The sequence below is a fragment of the Gopherus evgoodei genome, chromosome 5 (genome assembly GCF_007399415.2).
Source record: "Gopherus evgoodei ecotype Sinaloan lineage chromosome 5, rGopEvg1_v1.p, whole genome shotgun sequence".
NCBI lineage: Eukaryota > Metazoa > Chordata > Testudines > Testudinidae > Gopherus > Gopherus evgoodei.
The window spans coordinates 57,573,929-57,600,159 of NC_044326.1; the positions used below are offsets into that span (position 1 = coordinate 57,573,929).

At 45.3% G+C, this 26,231-nt stretch overlaps 1 protein-coding gene across 5 annotated transcripts in view; it reads left to right on the plus strand.

The window, feature by feature from the left end:
* Window positions 1-434: 434 nt before the first annotated feature.
* Window positions 435-26,231, plus strand: part of MICU3 (mitochondrial calcium uptake family member 3) — a 114,644-nt gene continuing 88,847 nt past the window's right edge. For all 5 annotated transcript variants that reach the window (XM_030565632.1, XM_030565636.1, XM_030565634.1 and 2 more), the window contains exon 1: window positions 435-644. In XM_030565632.1, the coding sequence (XP_030421492.1) occupies window positions 453-644 (192 nt within the window). In that variant the 5' untranslated portion in view covers window positions 435-452. The remainder of the gene's footprint in view (window positions 645-26,231) is intronic.

Sequence of the window (26,231 nt, forward strand, 5' to 3'; positions counted from 1 at the left end):
AGGATGAGGGTGAGGCGGGGATGGGCTGCAGACTGCAGAGGGTGAGGCAGGGCCACGGAGATGATTCAGGTGACCTGGGGCAAAGCAATTTCAGGGACCCTCATCCATTAAAAAACAGTTACAATATTATAGACTAGTATATCCTCTTGGGGGGCCCTGCGGGATGGCCCGCCCCTAGGGTGAAGAGAGACTGGGGAAGGGGGTGGAAAGGAGGGAGTCTCGCGTTGCCCCCTCCTCTCGCGAGCTTTCTGCCAGTTCGTCTCCCCCCAGCTCGGGCTGCCCGTCACTCGGGCTGAGCTGCGGCCATGGCCGCTCTGCGAAGCCTGCTGCGGTGGCGCCTGCCGGCCCCCCCGCACTGCTGGTCCCTGCCCGGCGGGCCGGAGCTGGCCAGGTCCCTGGGGGCCGGCTCGGGGCAGGAGTCGGCGGGGCCGGGCCGGCGGAGGGAGCTGGGGATGGCGGCCGGGGGGGCTCTCGCCTGTTACCTGGGCTACCGGCTGTATGAGCGCCGGGCCAGGCGGCAACCGGAGCCCCCCCGGCCCCGTGAGGCGCGAGCAGCCGCCGAGCGCCGACCCGCAGGAGCCGGAGAGCCCAGCCCGGCCCAGGGGCTGCTGCCCATCCCCGTAGCGGCGGCTGCCAAGGAGACGGTAGGTGTGCGAGCGCCGAGCTGGGAGCGCATAACGGGCCGGAGGGGGGATGCTGGGGCCATGGCTCGGGGTCTGGTGCCTCCCTGCTCCCCGCCCCTGGACGGCGGTGCCTGCTGCAGGTTACCGGGCAGCCCGTGTCCAGCAGGTAGATGAGCAGAGGTTTCCAGACGCCGTGGTGACCAGAGGCTCGGCACCTGTGTGTGGCGCGCCCCTAGGATTGTGCCCCGTGTAGATTTATGTAGGCGAGTCGGGCAGAATGTAGGGAAACAGTTTCATGGCCAAAACTGGTGTCCATTGTACCTTAAAGGGATGCTATAATGCTCAACCGAGCTTCTTGTCTGAGAACTTAACCCTGCAGTGACTGACTGAACGATTGGAGAGAGAAATAGTTTCCACTCTGTCTTTCAGTTTGAATGTCTTGTGCGTTTGACTACACACCAAATGCTGTCAGTGTCACTTTCTCCTAATTGGGTCCATCTGCATGGGACAAGTGCTTGGAACGTTAAAATACAAAAACAGAAGTGTAAAAGATGTCAACAATCTTTTTTTCCTCTTGTACTGTGCAATACAGTTATTTAATAATAGATGACAAGAAGTGTGCTATAACAACCACTCCTCAATTTGGGATTCACTGTCAAACGGACCATTTACTTTTTTTCACAGTGTGGAACTATCATTATTAAATCAGATGTTTCATTCCATCCAGCTTGATTTGAAAAGTGTATTGTGCTACAAATGGAGCTCCAGCTGATTGAAACACAGTCTTTGCACTGTTTGCTTATTAGTGTATTTAAAGCTATTAACTTTTTAATTCAATAATGTCTTCAGTTGACAATTGAAAGATATATCAAACTGCATAAGAAATTATAATTTTATACGGCTTTGTACATATAATTAGCACAATTGGTCATGTTTTGCAGATAAATGTGCTGGCTAACTGTACAGTAATAGAAAATAGGTGGGGAACTGAGGTACAGACTAAATGACTTGCCCCAGGTCTCTCAGGAAACTTGTGGCAGAGCAGGGAATTTAAGCTGGGTTTCCCAAAATATTATGAAGTCTCGAATATTGGATACCCTATCACAGGGGTTCTCAACCTTTTTCTTTCTGAGTTCCCTGAAACGTGGTATAAAAACTCCACGACCCACCTGTGACAACAACTTTTTTTTTCATATAAAAGCCAGAGCTGGCATTAGGGAGTAGCGAGCAAGGCTAGTGCCCAAGGCCCCACACCATAGTGGGCCCTGCAAAGCTAAGTTGCTCAGGCTTCAACTTCAGCCCCAGCTGGCAAGGTTCAGGGCCCTGGGGTTGAGCCCCGCATGGTAGGGCATCAGCTTTCTGCCCTGGGCCCCAGTAACTCTAACACTGGCCCTGCTTGGTGGACCCCCTGAAAATTGTTTGTGGCCCCCCAGGGGGCCGCAAACTCCTGGTTCATATCTAGAACTAGGGCATAGTGACATGTTTAGTGCATAATGACATAAATGTTGATTATAGAATGGTTTTATATCATAAGACATCAGAAAATGTGGCACATTTTCACGAACAGCGTTTTACTATTAACACTAGTGATAGAACACCGACAGTCCCTCCCCTAAGGAGCATCCAGTCTTGTAGACAGGTGCACAGGGAAAATTAAAGTAAGAAAATTGTTTGGCGTTTTGTCTGCTTTTTACATTTTTAGTGCTTATAACCTAATTGCCACCTGAGGCTTACCGCCCTTCAGTCACATCATTTAACTACCCTTCTGTTACCCACCCTTTACCAAACTACTCTCTCCCAAGACACCCATGTAGTATACCAAACATCTACAACTACTGGTGTTGAGAGGAAAAAATATTAAAGGGGCATGGGTTTAGAAGGGCTAAAAGAGGGAAGAGTTAAAATTGTGATATGTGATCTGTGATATATAGTAATTCTTATAATGGTTAGGTTTGTGCCTGTATGTGGAAGAATAAAGGGTATGTGCTGCTAGGTGACAGAACTTTCACTTCCTTGCTTCTGGGTGTTTGTATCAAGTATGCTTGCTATACATACTTAACTTCTTCATAATTACATTTTTTCCTGTATTAATATATATTACACACTAAGCTATGGTAAAGGTTGCAAAGTGAAGCACTGAAAAGTTGGGAAATTCAAGAGTTAAGGTTGCCTGTGCAACCTTAGTTCACTCCCCTTGTGTGTATACATTGTGATTACATTGCTGCCTCCTGCCTAGGATCCCTGCCTCATTCATTGTGTAGGCTGGATGGTGCTCACTGAATGAGCAGTTATTCAATATTTTGTTTTCACTTTGAAAGTGTTCCCCCATGCCTAAACTTTATAAAAAGCTAACAAAAATTCTGTCATGATGATATATTGACACACACATGGTTTAATCAGCAGGCTTGGAATGTTTAGATCCATTACCAACCTGCCCTTGATTAACAAGAAACTGAGCGCCATAGTAATTGACATCCGCATATATCTCAGCCACTAGAGGGGGCTGAGACACATACTTAGGTTTCACAATGTTCGCTGATAGAAAAGGAATGATCAGACTCAGGAATCTTGGGTTTTCCATTCCAGGTTCTGGAGGGGAGTGTGCTCTACTGGTCATAGACAACCTCACAATTTGACCCCCTTCTGCCCCTGTCTCTCCAGCCTGTTCCTGTCTTTCCTCCCTCTTCTCCAGATCCTCATTCCAGTACCAGTACTCCTATATGAGTTTCCCAGTCTTCCCTCCTTGGGTTCCCCTTCTTAGGTCATTCCTTCCCAACATACTTGCCCCAGCCTCTCTGACCAGGTAGGGGAAGGGCGCTTAACTGGAGGGTAGAGCCGCTCCAAGCCTTTAAGGAACCTGGAAACTATAGGGTGAGAGAAGGTCGAACTGCCAGATTCCCCAGGATGGAAGGTGGAAATAGCGGCCAGATGCACCCTTATCGAAGAGAGCGCCAGGCCTTGCTCCTTAAGGTACCACAAGTATTCCAAGATAATGGGGACCGATACGCTTCGGGACTAAGGTTACATTGGGCGCACCAATAGGAGAATCACTTCCACTTGGCGAGATATGTCGCCCGCGTGGAAGGCTTTCTGCTTCCCAGGAGGACCTGTTGCACTGGGGTGGAACAGCGCAATTCGGATTGGTTTAGCCAGACAGCAGCCACGCTGTCAGGTGGAGGGACTGCAGGTCCGGGTGATGAAGTCTGTCGAAGTCCTGTGTTATAAGGTCCAGCCAGAGTGGCAGAGGTATCGGGTCCGCTATAGATAGGTCGAGCAGCATGGTGTACCAGTGCTGCCTCGGCCACGCCGGAGCGATCAGGATTAGCCTGTCCCTGTCCCTGCAGAGCTTGAGCAGGACTTTGTGAACAAGGGGAAAGGGCTGAAAGGCATAAAGTAGACGACCTTCCCAGGGAATTAGGAAGGCGTCTGAGAGGGAGCCTGGGGAGCGACCCTGCCGGGAGCAGAACACCTGGCATTTCCTGTTCTCCCTGGAGGCAAAAAGGTCTATCTGAGGAAAGCCCCACTTCCAGAATACTGAAAGGAGGACATCTGGATGGATGGACCATTCGTGGGACAGGAAGGACCTGCTCAGGTGATCCGCGAGAGAGTTCCGGACTCCCGGGAGAAAGGAGGCTACCAGTTCTATCGAGTGGGCTATACAGAAGTCCCACAGTCGCATCGCCTCTAGACAAAGGGGGGAAGACCGTGTCCCTCCTTGCTTGTTTATGTAATATATGGCTGTTGTGTTGTCTGTGAAAACTGCAACACAACGGCCCTGTAGGTGTTGCCGGAAGGTCTGGCACGCCAGTCGGACCGCTCTCAGCTCTCGGACATTGATGTGAAAGCCCAGTTCTTGAGAGGACCAAAGGCCCTGGGTACGAAGGTGCCCTAAGTGTGCGCCCCAGCCGAGAGAGGAAGCATCTGTCATCAGAGACACCGAGGGCTGTGCCAGGTGGAACGGACAACCGCACACACCAGGGAGGGCGTCAGCCACCAGTTGAGGGAGCCCAGAACACTTGGTGGAACCGTATTATCATGTCTAGGCATCCCTGTGAGGACGATAGGCTGAGGCGAGCCAAGTCTGAAGAGGCGCATGCGCAGTCTTGCGTGCTTCGTAACGAAAGTGCACGCAGGCCATGCCCCAAGGAGGGTGAGACAGGTGCAGAAAGAGGTTGTCGGGAGATTTTGTAGAGTCGCTGTATTATGGGAGACTATAGCCTGAAACCACTGTGGGGGCAAGCTGGGCTGTTGCAAGATTGGAGTCCCAGCAAGGCCCTTATGAATTCCTATCCTCTGCGTAGCAAGCAGAATGGATTTGTCCAGACTGATAATCAGGCCTAAACGGGTGAATAGGTCCTTGATGATGTTCACATGAGCGGTGACCTGAGCCTCGGAGGTCCCTTGAATGAGCCAGTCGTCGAGGTGTGGGAAGACATGTACTTGACGATGGCGGAGGGAGGCGGCGACTACAGCCATACATTTCGTGAACACCTGAGGGGCCGAGGAGATACCAAAGGGAAGGACCGCAAATTGATAATGTTGACAATTCACCACAAAGCGTAGGTACCCTCTGTGTGGAGGGTAAATTGTGATGTGGAAATATGCGTCCCTCATGTCGAGAGCAGCATACCAATCTCCGAGATCCAGGGAAGGGATGATGGTTCCCAGGGACACCATGCGGAACTTGAACTTTCTCATGACTTTGTTCAGTCCTCGCAGGTCCAGGATAGGCCGGAGGCCCCCTTTTGACTTGGGAATTAGGAAATATCTGGAATAGAACCCCTTGCCCCTTAACTCCTCTGGAACCTCCTCTATAGCTCTCATGGCAAGGAGTCTCAAAACCTCCTGCAGAAGGAGTTGCTCGTGAGAGGGGTCCCTGAAGAGGGATGAGGAGGGAGGGTGGGAAGGAGGGGTTGAAATAACTGAAGATGGTAGCCATACTCCACCGTGCAGAGGACCCAAGGGTCCAAAGTCAGCTGGGACCATGCAGGGAGAAATGCGGCAAGGCGGTTGGCGAACTGAAAAGGATCCTGGGAGGTAATTGGTACGGTGCTCTTGGGTGCACCCTCAAAAGTTTGGCTTCAGTCCCGCCAGTGGCTTGGTAGGACTGGAGTTGTTAGCTCCCTGAGGACCAGACTGTCGTCTGCGAGAGGTACAACCTCGCCTTCTGGTGAAGTCCTGCCTTGGTCGAGGGTGGGGGGTTGGGGCGCTGAGGTTGCGACCGGAAAAATCGTCTTTGAATCTGCGGCGTATGCATTCCCAAGCGAACGCATAATTACGCGATTGTCCTTCAGACTCTGAGGCGAGGGTCCGTCTTCTGGGAGAAGAGGCCCTGGCCATCAAAGGGTAGGTCCTGTATGGCATACTGGAGTTCAGGTGGCAGGCCTGACGCCTGCAGTCACGATATACGCTGCATGGCAATCCCAGAGGCGACTTTTTTAGCTGCCGAATCGGCGGCATCCAGTGAGGCCTGTCCTCCAGGAGAGCTGTGAATTCCTGGGGGAGTCCTGCAGGACGAGCTCAGAAACTTCCCTACTGCCTCCCAGGTGTTATAGCTGTACCGACTCAGGAGGGCTTGCTGGTTCGCCACCCTGAGTGGAGCCTCCTGCGGAAATAGATCTTCCTACCCAGCAAATCCATGACGCCTGGCCTCCCTTGATTTAGGCGCAGGGGCTTGCTGGCCATGGCGCTCCCGTTCATTGATGGACTGTACCACCAATGAACGAGGAGGAGGGTGTACATACAGGTACTCTACCCCTTGGATGGTACCATATATTTGCGTTCAACCCCCCTTGGCTTGTGGGTGGTACGGATGCCGGGGATTGCCAGATGGTATTCGCTCGAGCCTGTATTGAGCAGATGAAGGGGAGGGCCACCCTGGTTGGAGCCTCTGCTGACAATATGCTGACAACCGGGTCGTCCACCTCAGGACCTTCCCTCAACGGGTAAGCTGATGTTGAGGGCGATGTGACGTAAAAGGTTCTGGTGTGACCTGAGGTCGATTGGGGGCGTCCAGCTGTAGCACCGTCCCCCCCCCTGCGGCAGAGTAGCCGTCCAGCACCGCTTCGTCGGGGAAGAAGAGATGAAAACTGGGGACCAGTGGGTCTTGGAGCGACTCATGGTCTTGGGGGATGTCCTGAGGACTTGTGGGTCTGGTACCTGGGTTGTAGATTCCTCCGTACCCGCCGGGGGAGGTCTGCTCACAGTGGATTCTGGTGCCGATGTTCAGAAGGGGCGGAGCGCGGTGGTATAGCGGATCACCTTGGTTCTGGTGGTAGGCCCAAGGTGTCCAAAAAGGCATTGATGAGGACCCTGGTGGTATCGAATCCCCCGTATGAGCAGATTCTGCATGAGAGGAGATCGACGGATGGCGGGACGGCCACGGTGGGGGTGGAGACCGTTGATGTAGGTCTCTGCATCCACTCGAACCGTCTCTAGGCTGTGCCGGAGAACGGTACCGAGAGTCCGTTGACGGTGCCGGGACCGGGACCGTGCGACCAGCATTGTGCGGGGAGGCTCGACCAGTGCCTGGAATCGCAGTGCCGAGATTGGGCTCGGGAGAAGCACGGGTATCCGTGAGTGATGTCGAGATCGGGAGGGTGCCGGTAGTATCTGACGGCGGACCGGGATGTCGAGCGGTGCCGCGAGTACGACCGTACCTCGACGGGGAACGGTACCGGGACTGCGAGTGGCCGCAGGACTGGGATCGATGGCGGGACTGGGAGCGCCTGTGGGACCTGGACCGGGACCGGCGAAGCTCCGTGGTACCGGGCGAAGAAGGTCTCATGAGGGCCGGCTTGCCTATAGAGTGAGGGACCCGCACCGGCGGTGCCGGGGGTCGAGGCAGTTCAGGCTCCGTCAGGGTGATCAAGTCTGGTACCGCGGAGAACGTCTCTGGAGTGGATGGCATGGTAGGCTCAACCGTGGCGTGTGCCGGGGAGCTGGTAATCACCGGACTCGATGGGCTCTTGCAAGGCTGGATCAACGGTGTGGAGGACATCGGTGCCGCGGCAGTTGACGGTGGCCAGGCGGTCCAACTTGGCTAAGCGCATCGGACTGCGGCGTGGATATAGCCGCCGCAGGAGGCTTGTGCTTTTTGCTCCGTGGTGAGAGCGAACGGTGCTGGGTGGGAGCTTGGGCCGATGATGGCTGATGTTCGAGAGCCTCATTGTTGGCGTGTGCTCCGGTGCCGAGGAGGTATTTGTTCCCGGTGCCGCTGACGGTGCCGAGGACTGGGGAGTCAACGCTGCCTCCATCAGTAGTTGCTTTAGGTGAATGTCCCGCTCTTTTTTAGTCCGGGGCTTGAATGCCTTACAGATGCGGCACTTGTCTGTAAGATGAGTCTCACCCAAGCACCTAAGACAGGAATCATGCGGGTCTCCTGTGGGCATCGGCCTATGGCAGGCCAGCACAGTTTGAAGCCCGTGAGCCGGGCATGAGCCCTGGTACCGGGGAAGGGGAAGGGGGCTAATCCCCGATCCCTCTAAACTAACTACAATTACTACTACAGAACTAATAACTAACACTAACTATACTTGAAGAAATCGAACTATATACACAATTAGAAGAGAACGAGCGAATCGCTAGGGAGGTGGAGGTCAGGGAAGCTGCGCTCCACTGTTCCAACGACCGACACGTGTGGTAAGAAGGAACTGAGGAGCCCTCCGGAGGGGCCGGCAGGGGTATATATCCGGCACCATAGCGGACGCCACTACAGGGGACGCCCTGCCGGCCCACCGAGTGTTGCTAGGGTAAAAAATCTCCAACGAACGTGCACGCAGCGCCGCGCACACCTAACTGGAATGGATATGAGCAAGCACTCGAAGAAGAACTACCGGTACTCTCTTCTTTTCAGTTCTAAACACTTATTGTTTATTGTGGTTTTAAGTTCCCTAGACTGGCTTTCTGACTTGCCAAGAGGGTGTGCTTTCTAGAATTGGAGTGTCTCATCTGAGAAGGCCTGATGTTGGTCCCAAAAAATTCAACTCCAAGAACTAACTGTAAAAACCACCCAGTTGATCTTTATTGCTATGACATACCCTATTATTAGGGATAGAAATATTCTAGTATGCCTTTACTGAGGTATTTAAAAACATCAACACCATTGTTTTCTTTCAGCATCTGGGGGCTGTGTTTTATATTTACTAAACTTGTAGAGTTATATTCATCCTGTTCAGAGTTTGTGTATACGACAACATCAGTGTGTTAAGATGGCTTCACTGTATTCAGTATCTCCATTGATTTTTTCTTATGCTTCTAACACATGATTTGTACTCTCACATTCCCATAAGTCTCTTATTAGAAAACTGCTTTTCAGTTGTTTCTTTAAGACAACTTTACCCATGCTTACTTAGTGTGTATGTCTCTCTCTAATGGCTGGACACACAGGCTTATAAGTTGGCTACAATCTTTGAGCTAACAGAGGTGATTCTTTAGCATAGGCAGTAGTGGCTCAGGCATTTAGATCCAGAAGTCCTGAATTCAGTCCCTGCCACTGACCCATCAATCAAATATGAATCAAACCTACACATCACAGAGGGCATCAAATCAATATGAATCAAACCTTACATATGCACAGAGGAAAATCTTATAAAGAAAAAGAATCCTCATATCAATAAACCAATTTTATCAGGCTTTTTAACTTGCTCGTATGTTTCAGAAGGCGAAAAAATTTATAGTTTGCATCACACAGATATATTCTTGGTGTCTTTTTAATTTCAGTACAAGCTTGCATATTCTTCACGTATGTGTCACTGTGGATCCACTGTAGAAACCAATGTACCTTCTGCACACAACGACAGATTTGTTTTTTCTAGCAGTGTCCCATTGGGGGCCACACTTATGCCTCCTTGTGCTCCTGTGTGAGGGCATAAAGAGCATTGTGCCTGTGACCCCTCCCTTAGTTTCCTTTTGCTGCTTGTGGCAAGCAAGATGGTACCAACTGAATGTCTAACCTGTTAATTCTTAGTTCAGGCTAAACTTCTTTGAAGTACTTCTAATCTACAGTATTTGACTACTGGGAAACTAATCTGAACCATATGGCCCACACTGTACTGTGTAGACCTCTCTGTACATCCTGTCTCTGTACAGGGCTCTTTAACATTGTGACATTGAAAACCTGCATGCTTCAAGCCTGTTCATCCTGCACTGAACTAATTCCTTTTCAGATGGACCAAGTAGGTGTCTCTATGCTTAGGGAAATCATATATTCCAAGCAGAAGCTCAGTGTGCTTGCCTGTCGTTGCTAAACAAGTTGCAAAAGCGAGGCCAAAAACTCATGGATTAGTCAAGAAGAAGGTCTCATCAGACATGGAGGAAACTAGCTCAAGTATCCTCCACATCCTCTTGAGCAGACAGGCAACACCTAAGACTAGCATGGAGAAGATGGCACCAAGGAAAGATCTGGCACTAATATCGGCCCTGGTACAAACCTGACAGGCTATGCACCAAAGAGGACCTCAACACTGAAGCTGACACCAGCACCTCCAATATAAAGTGAATACCTGGACAGACTGCTCCAAGTGTAGAGAGAGAAGCTCAAGAAGAAGCTCACTATTTTCCATTTAAAAAAGATACTGCAAAGTCTATGGACAGAAGTCACCAAGCCCTGCACAATGTCAGGGGCTGGGGTTAAGGAGCACTTCTTAAGATAGCAGACTCTGCTGGCACCAGCCAAGTCTGGCAACTGTGTGACCCATGTGCAGAGCATCATGGCTCTAGCTCAAGGAGTTGCAGGCCATAACTGAGGGCTCAGAGGTAGTTAAGTGAACAGACAATGTTCTGTGCTTCATGAAAGACTCAACGTTACCCTTCATACACCCCTGCTCTGTACCAGAAGCCAGACAGTCCTCAGCCCCAGCTGAAACAACGCACATGCCCTGCCAACGCAGACAATCATGTCAAGAAGCATCCAAGACACAACAGGGGCACCAGCCTTCCTCTTCCTCAGCAAAACACCCTGCTCCTATGACACATGCATAAGGTTAAGATTCTATCACCAGTATTTTTAGTAGAAGTCAGGGACAGGTTATGAGCAATAAGCAAAATTCATAGAAGCCTGCGACCTGTCCCTGACTTTTACTAAAATAACCTGGGTGGCTCTCCAGCCTGTTGCTGCTTCTGCGGCAGGGCTGACTATGGCTTCTCCAGCCCCAGAGGGGATGACCTAACCCCAGCTGCTGTTAGGGCTGGCCACTGGTCAGCTGTTTGGGCGGGTCAGAAAGTCACGGAATCTCTGAGCTCCATGACGGAATTGTAGTCTTACACACGAGCAGATTGATGAGACAGTTGAGAGCCACATCAAACCTAATTTAGAGAGTACAATTTTGGAAACTGCCTCATCCCATCCCAGTGAGCATGGTCTGCCATGATGTGAATCAGATAGGTGTTAGAGGTGGGTATATATTTAATTCTACTTTTCACCCCTTCCCTCTTCAGGGACCTATCTTATGAGAGGCCGACCAAAATCAGAAGTGACTTCATTGCTTCATCCAGGAGTCATAGAGCAGTCCCAAAATAGTTCAAGGGAAGAGGCTTTTCCCTAGTATTTCCTCTTTCTATAAAAGAAAGGGGTCTTTGTCCAGTACTCGACCTGAGAAACTCAACATATATACCATCCTGAACTGAGATAGTAACATTTGCCTCTGTCATTCAATCTCTCCCTCTTAAGACTGGCTTGTGGCTCTTGACTTACAGGATACATACTTCCACATTTCAATCCACCTGGCCATAGGAAGTACCTAAGACTAACAGTGGGGCCTAATTGTTACCAATAATGTTTCTTCCCTTCAGAGCATCCACAGCACCAAAGCTGCCTGGCAGTAGCTGCAAAACACTTTAAGAAGACAGGGAATCCGCATCTGCTTGTACCTGGCTAACTGGCTGATCTGTTCTGACCTGATCCTGGAGACCGTCAGCCTTGGAATATATCCTTTCCCTGTTCTCTCAGCTAAGATTCCTTGTGAACTGAGAAATTCTCTCTCAGACTACTCATAAGAGCTGTGACTCCAGATCAGCTAGGACCTATGTGCCAGAGGACAGGTTTCAGATTTCTTAGTCAGTGTCATATGAAGATGAGGGTGTACATATGTAGAACTCTTAGGCCACCTGTCAGGGTGCACACACGTGACTGCCACCAGACTTCATCTGTGGCCTTTACAATTGTGACTGAGGTATTCATATTTCCCATCCAGACATCATGTGACTAGCAGGATCATGGTTCTACCACAAGTCCTTTGAGAACTTGATTGGTGGGTAGGCCCAGTAAATATATGGGCTAGGGGAATTGTGTCATTCTTGGTCCTCTTCATGATGATGGCTTTTATATAGACAACACATGGGACAGGCTGAGCTGCCCACCTGAACCATCTACAAATACAAGGCATGTAGTCTCAAGACAACCTGAAATTACATGTAAACATCCTGCCGCTGAGGGCTGTCAGAATGGCTGCATGCACAGCACAGCTGGATACTAGTTTTTAAAAACAAAACAAAAATCCCCTGGTCTCAGCACAAGGCTGTGTGCATCTATAGTGGGAACCATACTGACTACAACATCTCGAAGAACCTGTATGGTAAGTAACAGTTCTATGAGGCCTTTTACTTGAAAGCAATGAGGACTGTCTAGTTCTGTAAGGAATGTCAGTAAATGCAAAAAATTAGAGTTTTCATAACATTAACTTGCCTCTATAGCACACACAAAGATCTTTGATTACTAAGAAGGCTATTAATGCATACTTCAGCGTGTATGTATATAGTATGTGCAATGTGGGCAATTTAACAATAGAAAACTTAGCTCTTGTATGTGTGTCTAGTGTTTTAAATGTGTAGTCTTAATATTGTATTATTGTAGCTTTGTACTAAATTGTATAATATATACAGTATACAAATAACTTCTCTTAAACAGGTAATGTAAAACACTTCTGGAAGCATAATAAAGATACATTTTGAGAACGCTGGCATTTGGGGAATTCCAGATTCCAACCATTCTGCTCCTAAATATCTATATAGTGCTAAACCTTTTTTTATAATCAATATTAATGAGGGACTATTGGTAACTTATACATCGAGATAGCTGAAAATAAAAACAGAATCGTTAACATCAAAAGTTTAATGTAAAATTTTAGTGCTAATGTTACTATTTTGGAATACTGTAGTTATGTTATAGTTAAAGCTTTATTGTAAGGATTCCCTGTAAAGTCTTATTCAAACCAGTCCATTCTACACAATATTTTAAATACATTCCATCTGCAATGCTTGTAAATATTTTCACGTAATATCCTTGTCACATATTTTAAGACAGATCAGTTAAACAGGAGTGTTGGCTGTACTACTTCTAAGCACTCTCTACTAGAAATAGAACTTTGCTAAGCATCAAAACAGTTTTGTCTACTTTGGGGTTTTCCCATGCAGATAATTTGATGTTTAACCTGTTGGCCACCCACCATGAAAATAAAATTTATACTGCTTTTATCTACTTGGAAGCATATTAAATAAGCCTGAAGCCGAATATAAATGAAGGAACCTGAATACAGAATTTCTTTGAAAACCTTTTTATTTTAATGATTTGTATAGAATCTCACTGATTTGAGACAGGTTGCTTTGTAAGAGGAAATGCAGTGAAATCTGCTCATTTGAAACATAATTGTTAAAAGATTAAACTATTATATTATAATACATATTTGACTGCTAAGAAAAGATATTTCCTAGTGGTAAATAGTGGCTTCTTTAGGTGAAATCCAATGCTGGTCTTCTTTCTTTGTGTCATTTAAAAAAAGCCAAAGTAATACTTATGTGATCTGGAGCGTAGCAAAGTCTTCTCTCTTACGTGGAGATGGCTTATGATAGGGCAATTTTTTCTTGCCTTGTATAGCCTGTAGACTATTTCACATCATTTGTTGATGCTTTGAGGTGGTGAAAGGCAATGTATTGTTCTGAATTTAGATAACTGATATAATTAGTTCAGGTTACCTTTCTAGATAATGATCAGCTTGTAGGCATCAGTTTTCCTAATTTTCAAGCAGCAAATCCTTTATTTGGCATTAACCTTGTCTCCATGGGAAAACCAGCTCTTTTGCCAGAGTGAAACTTTTGAATTACTGACCTAAAGTAACATGAGACACACTTGGCAGTGAACCTGTCCTTTGTGGAAGGATAATGATGTCATGTATTATCTGAATGCCTTATTTTCATTAAAATTGAGCCATAGCCTTGTAAGTATGGCTTTCAAATATTTTAAGAGTTTTCAGAAACTGCAGCAATTTAATTTTTATGCTATTGTGCAAAATGGGATCCTGGCTTTAGGACACTTTATGGAGGTGCAAAGATATTTTACTCTGCCGCCTGAGTACCTACACCAGGTAGCTCTCACTATAAACAGTTAGAGCTATAAACAGCTGGGCAGCTCTCTGAGATTAGGTCGGTAGTAGGATGGATATGAACTCCTAAAGTGAGAAGTCTGGGATTAAACAAGCCTCCGAGGAAGTTTGGATGATATATGGTGAACTCTTGTTGAGTACAGGTGTTTCAGGGCTTTTGTGGCTTGCTATTATGTAACACTGTGAAAAAATAGAGATGAACTCTGTGACAGGCTGGATCACAGAGACCCCCTTGGGACTGTCACTTGATATGCTGAGACTACCTCTGAGCCTGTTTTCCCTGCCATCTTGGGACTTCAGTACCCGGTCTTCTTGAGCCAGGCATACTAGCCTGCTGCAAACACAGACCCAGTTGTGAACCATGTCCCTCAAAAGCAGCAGACTTAACTGAAAACAGCTTAAGAAGTGCTCCTGCCTCTAACACCCAGCTACTCAGTTCCCAGTGGGATCCAAACCCCAAATGAATCAATTTTACTCTATATAAAGCTTATACAGGATAAATTGTCTATGACACTGATAGAGAGATATGCACAGCTGTTTGCTCCCCCAGGTATTAATTACTACTCTATGGGTTAATGAATAAGCAAAATGTGATTTTATTAAATATAAAAAGTAGGATTTAAGTGGTTCCACCTAATAACAGACAGAACAAAGTAAGTTACTAAGTAAAATAAGTCCTCGTTCCAGTTCAGGTGGTAGCTAGGTGATTTCTCATGACTGCAGTCCCTTGTTCCGTTCCACCCCCTTATATAGCTTTGGCAAAAGGCAGGAATCTTTGTCTCTCTGGGTCCCCACCCTCTTTCTAAATGGAAAAGCACCAGGTTTAAGATGGATTCCAGTACCAGGTGACATGGTCACATGTCCTGTGAGACCCCAAGCCTTCATTCTGCGTGGCCTGATTCACAGGAATGTTTGCAAGTAAACAGAGCCATCAAGGTTCCAAACCACCATTTCATATTTCTAGTTTCAGATACAAGAATAGTACATTTATACAAATAGGATGACCCCAGTCAGTAGAGTATAAGCTTTGTAATGATACCGTACAAGAGACCTTTTGTATGAAGCATATTCCAGTTACATTATATTTACACTCATTAGCATATTTTCATAAGATCCTATGGAATGCGTCACAAACTCCTAGGCAGGAATGAGTTTTGTACACAAGAGACCCACTTACACTTCTGATATTTCCATTTGAGTAGGGAATGAGGAGAGAGAAGTGAGAATAAAAGAGAATAGTTTTACATAGAATAATTTACGCTTCACTCCTAAAGCACTTATAAAGTTACTCAACTTACAAGTGAACTGTTTTATACACAAATTGCCTAACTCACTATTGGAAAGCCACCATATTTAAGGCAGAAAGTGGTAGCTGTGTAATAGCACACAGCAGTATTATACAATAGGACTATCCATCTTCGAAGACTTACTTTTCTTTTGTTTAAAGCAACATTTTCATGATTGATCCTAAATATAATATGCTTCCCTAAATGTGAGGTATACTGTACAAATATGCCTCTTAATCAAAAAAGACTGAAAAAAAGGCTAAAATTTCCCCAAGGCCTGCAATAGTGTTTACACCAGTGTTTTTAGTCTATCTGCTCTAAATCAAATACTTCTGGAAAGTGACTTTCAGGAACATGGAAGGTCATCTAGCCCCTAACATCTGTTTAGTAGGGGAGCATCATGATTTCTGGACATATTTTAGGTTATACAAAATAACTTCGATTCTGAGACTTTTGTAGGCCCTATTTGAGAAGGTTGCTAGTTTTTCAGGATATGTTTGTAAGATATGCTTAATATGTAAGGGTGCATACATATATCCCTTCAAAAAGATATTGCCAGAATACTATTTAATTTTTAAAATGGCCTTTTATTCTCCCTGATGTTGGTAAACTGACAGTAAAACGTATCTTAGAGGGAAAACACTTGGTTGCAGTAGGTTTGCTTATGACTGCTAACATGAATTAATCCATTTTGTAAAATTGCTGTGAAATATCTTTTATGCAGAAGTATGTGTGAGTGGTTTTTAGACAGGGGAGACATTTAAAGCATGCCACTGGAATATGGGCAGAAACATCAATTTTTATCACCTGCTTTTTATTTTATTATGCTATTGCTGTGTACCATTCAAAATTTTCTAAGGGCTTGTCTGTGTGTGAGTGAGTGAGAAAATGAGAATGAATCAGCAGCTTTTTGCTGCACTTCAGGTTACATGCATTATCCAAGCTGCAATAATAGCATGAACAAGGGATGGTGTGCCTCTCAATGTACATCACTGGGTGCACATGGACAACTTGCTGCGTGGTGTTCTCAGAGGGTATGCTTCACTGCTGAACATTCTGCATTCTGGAAGTTTTGTCACTGCATTGTGGGATGCATAGCGGAAGCCAAGCTAGTTAAAATTGTTTTAAATCCCATGATTCATCTGTCTTTGCCTCATATTGCCTTTATGGGTGGTCTAGTGCCACTTTTGAATTGCTGTCTCACCACTATGCTGGCAACCTTTGATACGCACAGGCTGCTTGGGCTGTATTTTAGCACTCAGATGTCAGAACTTGATTGGAGATTTCGCCTGCTCTATCACTGAACAGACATAGCAGCTGGAGACTTCACCTGCCGCACCACTGAATAGATGTAGCAGCAGCAGGAGTGTCTTTAGTGATGGTAGAACTGGGTCGTAGATGAGGAGGAAGAGAGACAGGGAGGAACTGATAGTAGGAGAGGACTGGTTGCTGGAGCAGCTTCACAGCATACAGTGCAGATTCTGAGCTCACCGGAACATATTGATAACCAGCAGTGGTGAGAGAATTTTAAAATATGAGGAAGGCAACCTTTTTGGAGATGTGCTGTGCTAATCCTGGAGCTACAGTGGCAGCAGAGCAGCATGTGGACAAGGAAGTCACAATTGCTCTCTGAAAACTGGCCACCCCCAAGTACAACTGGCCCATAGTGAGCCAATTTGGTGTGGGGAGAGCACCATTGGGGGCCACTGTCACACAGTTGTGTGATATCATAGAAGAGTTACTGTTGCACTGGTTATAATTAGGTGTAAATGAGCATGTTTTTAATGGTTTTAATGATTATATTAACGCATGAGACTGTACCTTTCTTTAGAAAAATAACTGAAGTACAAATAGGAAAGGTCGAATAAAGTTGATTATTTAAATCCCAGCTTTCCTCTTGGTGATTTAAATCAGCCCACCCTGTGGGTGAATATTATCAGATGCCTGTTGCTCTTATTTTGTGTCTTAGGCCTGAAATTTATGCTGCTTTACATCCAGCTGTTAACCCATGGAGGAGTGGAGGTGTTGGGAGTTTTGTGTAGTGCTTATGGACTGTGGAAGTACTACCTTGTGGCAGTCCTTGTTGTACTTGTCTTGACTGGCCTATGAGACATTATTGAATGTTGAATTAGTGTCTTTGACATTATTAAATTGTAGAACAGGAGTTAGCAACCTTTGGCATGTGGCACATCAGGGTAATCTGCTGGCAGCCCACAAGACATCTTGTTTACATTAGCCGTTCGCAGATATGGCCCTCCACAGCTCCCAGTGGCCACAGTTCGCCGTTCCTGGCCAATGGGAGCTGTGGAAGTGGTGGCCAGCACATCCCTGCGGCCTGCAGCTTCCCACAGCTCCCATTGTCCGCAAGTGGTAAACCATGGCCACTGGGAGCTGTGGGGGGCCGTGCCTGTGGACGGTCAATGTAAACAAGATGTCTTGTGGGCTGCCAGCGGATTACCCTGATGGGTCATGTGCCGAAGCTTCCCCAACCCCTGTTGTAGAATATAATTATGGCAAGGTTTATTGCCTGCTCACTTTGCCTGTTTGTTGTTTTTTCAAGAAGAATATAAGGGAAGGAATACATTTAAAATATCAGTTGCTTTTTTTTATGTAATCAAAGGAATTATGGCAGAGAAACTGAATGATGATCTGTGTATAGACTAAATCAGACACTTGCAGTTCTTTCTTGCAAGACCAAACTCAGCTGAAAGAAGAAATGAAGAAGTACAGTAGCAAAAAAATGAAAATGACATCAATACAGCACATATACATGGTAATTGGGTCAAAGAAGACCAACTAGATAACATATAGAAAGCTATTAAGATAACGGAAATATAAACACATGAATAAATTTGGACTAAAGAAAGATGTGTTACAAAAATGAGTAGACTCTTCAGGGTCTGGGAGCTGATAGTGGGAAGAGGCTATTGGTTTGAGGTGGGACTAATAGGTTGACCTGAATTAAGGTACTTTATGTATATTCATCAATGTCTCTGATAAAGACTGTTAAATTACTAGCAATGAATTAAGACTAGTAGATTTACTCCTGGAGGAATTCTGCACCACTGCACAATGCAGACTTTTGCAGAATACTTGGTTCTGCTTCAGTGTAGGGACCTGATTTAGATGACCTCTTGAGGTCTCTTCCAGCCCTCTATTTCTTTCTTTTGGGATTACTTTTTTTAAAAGTTTAATAAAGAAATAAAAACTACAATGTTAAATGACTTACTGCTTGTATGTTACCAAATACCACACATTTCACAAGCTACCCAGTGCAATTATACAGTGTCGAAGCTTCAAGAACATATATTACAAAATCAGACTAATACACAGCCAGAACATGTTATAATGGGGGTAAAACACACACAAGCATTCACATATAAGTAAAAAGGGAAAGCGGGGGCACAAGAGGGGAAAAGTGGAGATAGTGCAAACAATGGCTGACATCTCAGCAATCTTGATACATTTGAATAAAGAAACATTGTCCAAATTTCTTCACATTTGTTTACTTGCCCTCTGCATGGATGAGTTAGTCTTCATTTGCTACAATTCAGACAGATCTGAATACCACTGCTTTAGTCTGGGAATAAGCCTACTCTTCCATTTTTGTAAAATCATGGGCTTGACACTCTTTGCGGCCCTCAAGAATCAGTGTAGTACATATGTAAGCTATGATATAGTTTTCAGCCGAGGTTTGATTGCTGAAGCCAAGCGTTATTTTAATTATTGTGTCTGTCTCTTTCCACAGTTGCCTGACTGTTAGACAGTCCCCCAGCATATGCATCAGGATCCTTTTTTCTTCAGTTCAGCACCAACAAATATCCGAGAACAAAGTCCCCAGCCCTACATTTCTATGATTCTATAACCTTCTCTTATGTAGTTTGGGGAGGGTGTACCTGAGAACTCATTAGAGCAAGGATACAAAGAGGAGTCATACGTATGGTTGCTTTTTCTACCTCTCCATCCCTTCCCAAACAGGAAACAAGTTCAATAAACCAGGGCCCAGTGCAGGGCAGCAAGGAGGAACTGCACATTAATCTGTACTTATTGCAAGAGATTTTAAATTGAGGGCTGTTGCTTAGCTTTAGCTGAGAAGAAAAACAAAGCTTTGGCTTTGTTTCTGGACTAGGCAGAAGAAAGCCAGAATGAGACATCCTGACACCTTGCAAATTGGGCCAGAAGGGAAAAGTTCAGAGATCTGTGTGCCAAGGGCTAGGATGCTTCTTTCCTGTTACCCTTGGCTATGACTGTTTCTCTGTAGATCTGTTTTCATGCGTATACAGAACAATGTTTAAAATTAACTTTATCAGTATAAACTGACCTTGTGTTGTTCCTGTGCCGAGCTGGAGAGTGATGGTATGGGAGTTTGGGGCTGAAACTTGGAGGGACATGAACTGGAGGTTGAGGATTGGGGTGGTGGGTGATATATGGAGAGTGGCCAGGCTCTTGGTTTTAAAATAGAGTGTTTTATTTTTTGGTATGGTTTGTATGGAAGGAGTGAGTGCGCTGGTAAGGAGAAAAAGTACTGGCAAGACATGGATGTCAATATGACAAGAGGTCAGGTTGTCAGATGATGGAGTGTAGGGGATCAGGAAAAGCAATTTTATTCATATGAAACTTTAAAATGCTTAACTTTCTGGATATAAAGCTTTAAATACTTTAAAACTTCGAATGTGGATAATAGCCTTTCCCTCCACCATCCACTTTTCTATTTCCTACCCATTTCCCCTTTCACCACACTAACCTATCTCTTATGGAATTGCTGAAGTCTTCAGAAAAAGAGTCCTGCTTTGTAAGGTCTGTCAAAGAAGGACTTCCCTCTGCTGACCTTATACACCAAACCTGTTTACATTTCTCACTCTTTTGGAAAAAAACAAACAACAAAACCCACAAGAAATAACACCCTGTAACAGTGCCTCCTGCTGGTCGTCCAGGGAATTAGCGTTCCCAGCTCCAGAGCACCCTCTGAAGGCTACTGTCCCACTTGTGCTGAGCCCAAGTCCTTCTTGGACCCCAGTGCCCCTCTCAGGCCAGGGTGCTGCCCCCTGGCAGTACCCCCACAGATCTGGGTCTCCCCTCCCCAGGGAACCCCCACCCTCTAGCCCCACCTGACCTCAGACTATGGCTACTGCCAGTCTCGATCTAGCCCCATTCACTGGGGTAGACTGCAGTATATGTGCCACTCATCACTGGCAAGTGGGGGGTTTTGGACCCGCTGCCCTCTGCAACCCCAGTACCTTCTTTGGCCTTTAGCAAGGCCTGCAGCCTAGGGGGTTTCTAGGCCAGAACTCCCCAGCTCCTTGGACCTTCTCCCAGCTCTGCCCCACAGTACCCTTTTCTGGCCTTTAACGAGGCCTGCAGTCTGGGGGATTTCTAGGCCAGAGCTCTCTAGCTTCTCTGGCCTTCCCCCAGCCCTGCTGCAGTCTTGGTACCCTCTCAGCTTCCAGGCAGCCAGGCCCTTCCTACTACTAGAGAGAGACTCTGTCTCTGGCTTCTGGCCCCAGCCCTCTTATAAAGGCCAGCTGGGCCCTGATTAAACCAGCCTTGGCCTGACTGGGGTGTGGCCCCCAGCTGAGGCAGCTTTCCCCAATCAGCCCTGCTTTTTCCAGCTGTAGCCCTCTCCAGGGCTGTTTTAACCTTGTATTCATCAGGAGTTGGGCAGCCGCCCCACTACACACCCTGAACAAAAACCCCAGGGATATTCAGAAACAGGTAACTTCATTAAAAAGAGTTGTCTGAAAATATGTTACATTGGCAAACTAACATTGCCAAAAAAGTATTAAATTTTCCTTATAAAATGTATATACCATTTTTAAAAATAAAAGATATGGGGACCAAAACCCCAACATTAAAAAGCTATGACTGGGTTGACCATGTAAGTCATGACATGATGGTGAGTGATGAAAGTTTACATGACAACTCGCTGAGTCCCTTAACTGTTCAGTTCCAGATTTCTAATGTTTGGGGGTTTTATACTGTTAGTTTGGGTGCCAATGAGACGCCCTTAAAACATACTTTCAACTTTAATACTTTGTTTAAAAAAAGATTCTTGTTTGTGAATAGAAAGGTTAATTTTGAGGCTGAAAGGAAAAGTGTTGTAGATTTTGTTTGCTTGGTTTTTGGTAAATCCTATTAAGCAAAATAGGTCAGCAGATGAGGTAAACCAGAACTAACCTGCTATTCATAAAATTGAGAAAATACTGCTACTCAGTTTTGTGACAGTGCACTTAAGGGAAATGGCCACCTCCAGTTTTTAAAAGGCACAGAACTATAACATGATATAAGATCATTGTAAGTAGTAGACAAGATTGCCAAGAGGATTAGTAAACAGAAGTCTGAAAAATCTTTTTTTCTTTTATTTGTCAGAGATATGCTTTCATGAAAGTTTTTGAAGATTGCCGATAATTACTAAGAGATTTAGTTTGGATAAGCTTTAAAAACTTCAAATAGAAATTGGAGTCTTTTTTACTCTGACCCCACTACTTTGTCAACACCACTGTACTTTCCTTTAGAATTTGCCTGGCTTTTTGAATCTTCCGGAATGATCTATCTGTTTTGGTACTTATGCTGCTTCAATAAAACTTCTCCAACTCTGAGACTTATGCGGTAAAAGGTGTACCAGAATTTGCATGAGTTAAATAGACAGGGAGCAAGTTGTAGCACTGGGATAGGCAACCTATGGCATGGGTGCCGAAGGCGGCATGTGAGTGGATTTTCAATGGCACTCACATTTTCCGGGTTCTGGCCACCAGTCGGGGGAGGGGGGCTCTGTATTTTAATTTAATTTTAAATGACGCTTCTTAAACATTTTAGAAACCTTATTTACTTTACATACAACAATAGTTTAGTTATCTATTATAGACTTATAGAAAGAGACCTAAAAACGTTAAAATGTATTACTGGCACACAAAACCTTAAATTAGAGTGAATAAATGAAAACTCGGCACACCATTCTGAAAGGTTGCTGACCCCTGTTGTAGCATAACTAAGGCTGCAAGTTTGTAATAGAGGTCAAGAAAGTTATGGATTCTGTGACCTCCGTGACTTCTGCAGTGGCTGGTGCAGCTGGCCCAACGGCTGCTTGGGCGGCCCCTGGGCCACCCACACCGGGCGCTGCTGGGGCAGTCTCAGGCCACCGCCTCTCCCACTTCCGACCCTCAGCAGCAGCAAGAGTTTGGGCAGGGCATTCAAGACTGGGGGCTGGGATGTGGGAGGGGGCCCTGGGCAGCGATTACCTCAGGGGGGCTCCCCAGAAGTGGTGACATCCCTCGGCTCTTGGGGGAGGCATGGCCAGGGGACTCTGCGTGCTGCCTCTGCCTGCAGGCACCACCCCTACAGCTCCCATTGGCCATGGTTCCCGACCAATGTGCGCTGCGGAGCTGGCACCCAGGGAGGAGGCAGCACACGAACTGTGTGGCCACACCTCCGCATCTGCCTCGGAGCTGAGGGATGTCGCTGCTTCTGGGGAGGTGTGGGTAGGGAGCCTGCCAGACCCGCCAATCCCTCTGGCCCCCTAGCACCAGCACAGGTCTTGGTCTGCGTGCTGCCCCCCCAAACCCTGATGCCTCAGCACCAGTGGGGTCCTGGGCCGCATGCCACCGTCTGCCCAACCCCCAGCATGTGCTGGGCCACCTCCCTGAGAACCCGTGGCATCCCTGGGCTGTCCCCCTCCCCAAGATTTAGTATTGGGAATATAGGAGAAATCTATGAAGTCTACAGATCATATACATGGGTCATTAATTCTTGTTTACTGCCCGTGACCTGTCCATGACTTTTACTAAAAATACAAGTGACTAAAATGTAGCCTTAAGCATAACTAAAATTGTCAGGGATGGAATCTTCTAATGACTGGGGAGGATGGGTAATATATGCAAGTAATGAAGAATGTTGGGAGAGGGAATCCCTTTAATGAACTTTTAAAAAGGTTGGGTTGAGGCTGTACCTGAGGATCGGCCTGGAATTTTTTTTTAGCAAACCTGTTCACCCATTCTTAATATTTAGAGGCTTTATGAATGAGATTTAAGTGTGAAAAATGTATTGTGACTTGGTGAAGAATTGAAGAAAGAATTGCTTTCTTCTAACACTGAACTCTGTTTCAATAAGGAAAACAATATGTATTTCTAAAGATATTTTGTCTCTCCTTCAATATAAAGTGTCTGACTGGAATCTTTCCCAGACAAAATTCTACCTAGTTTCCAACTATATGTATAAATAAATAGTACACAAATACATAATAAATTAATCTATGAAAGCTAGTATACCAGTACCGTAGATTAGGCTGCCATTATAGGCTTGAAGGCAGATGTAAGATATATTTTGGTTCTAATCTGAAAAATGGAAGCAACTACATTCATGGTAATGGGATTGCTCTTAATTCAAAAAACAAAACTCTAAGTACTGCAACATATATAGGGTGAAATCCTAGTTCCACTGAAGTCAGTGGCAAAACTCCCATTGACTTCAGTCTTCTTAGTATATGTGCAGTGTGCCTCAGGTGGTGTGTGACCAGGATTCATCTCCAAATTTGATCCACTGGTTGGCTCATTAGCTTCCTCGGCCTGAGCTGCGTACTGACAGGGAGTGCAACGTGAATTCTGATCCATGCCCCCCATTGACGTCAGTGGAACATGACTTCACCATTGTCGTTTAAGATCTTGCAGGGATAAGTAGTGACATGAGTTAAATTCAAGCATATCTAAAAGCTTCCTTGCATACCGTATGTCGCTTTGTTTTTATTGTCACACTCAGCACTTAAGAAATGTTAAAGTATGTGTCTGACAATGCAGTAAATACTATTGGAAGTGTCTCCATGGAAACATAAGCGACACTACTTGAGATGGTCTGAATTGCCTCAAAGTGCACAGAACCTCAACATATCCTCCAAGTACTGCACCTGAATAAAAGAGTATGCTAAAACTTCCTAAGTGATCAATTATCCATAGATCCTCTTGAGTCACTGTGATCTGTTATGGTTATACTTGTTCAGTAAATTCTTAAAATGCAACCCTACTGTGAAAGATGACTGGGCAGAAATGGTACTTGTGCTTGTTTCCTGTGTTTATTCAGTATTGTATCTGCTAATATTAGAGATAAAAATAATTGTCCGCTCTCTTTGCCCTGCAGAAGTTGCACAAACTAAGAGGGAATGAGCTAGATTCTCTTTTTTTTCATGTGTATCATAAACAGAATTGTTAACTAAAACTCTGATTGCGGGGATAATCTGTTACATCTGTGTAAATGCACTGAAGAGGATGGATTGCACAAATTTCACTGAAAGCGTAACCTGAATGCAACTGGTTTGCACGTGTATAATTTGAGAGCACAGTTTGGCCTACAGGATCTTTTATTACTGCTGATGGATATCCAAGAAGGAAAGAACCCAGCTTTCCATTCTCATCCCACGGTAACTTTGCAGGGCAGGCAGTTAGAAAAAGATCTTATCCTTATACATTTGATTTGGAAATCATTGGAAAATGTTAAAACTTGGAACCCCAAAATGCCACAATTACAGTCACTTCTCAGGACTGTAGTGTCAGTGTGTATGTGATCTTAAAAAAAATTCTTAGTGGCAGAGCTGATAAACTATTAGTTTGTACGCAGCAAACATTTTTTTTCTAAATTAAATTTGACTGTTTTGATATATTTTAAAAGATATAGAAATGCTAATCTAAAATGTAGAAGAATATTTGGGCCTTCTGGAAAGAGCTCTGTGTGTGTGGTTTGCACTGCACAGAAGGGGTCTTGTTTGTCCTCTGAATGCTTAAATATGCCCTAGAAACACAGACAGGGGTCTCCAGTAAAGAGGGATCTCCAGTAAAGAGGATCAAGAAGCTTTACTTTCTTAATGGGAGGGTAGTGGGGGACTGATAACCCTTGTAATCTTCGCTTTTAACAATGACTTCTAAAAATAAAAACGATTTTGAATTGCATGATACTACTGTATGGATTATAGACTTTCTCTCAGCCTAAGAGTCTCTGATACTGAGAAATTTATTAGCTTCCTAGTTTTGCATTTTGTGAGTTGTCTTGGAGGTGAGAAAAAAGTGATTAGTAAGAAGTTCACTTTCACAGAACTTGTTAACAATTGGCAGAAGCAAATACTTGATGCACTTATTGTTTTTTCTTCAGTAAATGGGGTCTGCATACAGTGTCTCCTTCCTTCTTCTCAACATGGATTATGGATTATTTCCTTCAGATCACAAACAGTTTCTCGCCTGTTTTGCCAAGTGATAGAATAGCTTTACGTAGCCAATTATTTTAACTTCTGCTAAAAACTGAGGGGGCAGCATAACAAGTGACTGCATACAGTCTTGCAAGATAAATCTGTGGTGATACTTGTACAGGACCCTTGTTTAGCATATCTACAAATGTAGAAATTGAAAAAATTCACAGCAACTTCATCTAGATTGTCCCTAATGAGGTTGAATTTTTATTTTTATTTTTATATGTATTTTATTTTTGGCTATTTGGTTTGTTTTATTTCTGACCTACAGTCCAAGGTAGCTCTTCTCAAGTGTCCCCAAAGGGTAATTTGCAACCAGTTGTTGACACTCGGCCATTTATGAGCCCAGCCCTGCATCTGGTCTACAACACCAATTTCAACATTTAGTCGTTGGGAGGGCTACAAGTCAGAGGCAGCTTGGTTTTCTTTCACCCCTGTAGTTTTACTTGTGTGTTACTTTTTCAGGTGGCTAAATGTTTATATGTTTGAAATCAGAACTCAAGAAACCCTACATTTGTGACCACCCAGTAAATATGCCTTTTCCTTTTAATCACTGAAATCTAAACCTCATCCTTAGGAAGCTTTCTGAAAAAATACCTTCCATTTGTAGTTTAAGACTGTTATCTCTTGGTGGATGCTAACTGCAAATATCTCTTAAGCTTGTTCCCTTTGTTGGAAGTGTTTGGACTCCTCTCTAAAAACAAACTTTATGTGGCTAGTTTCT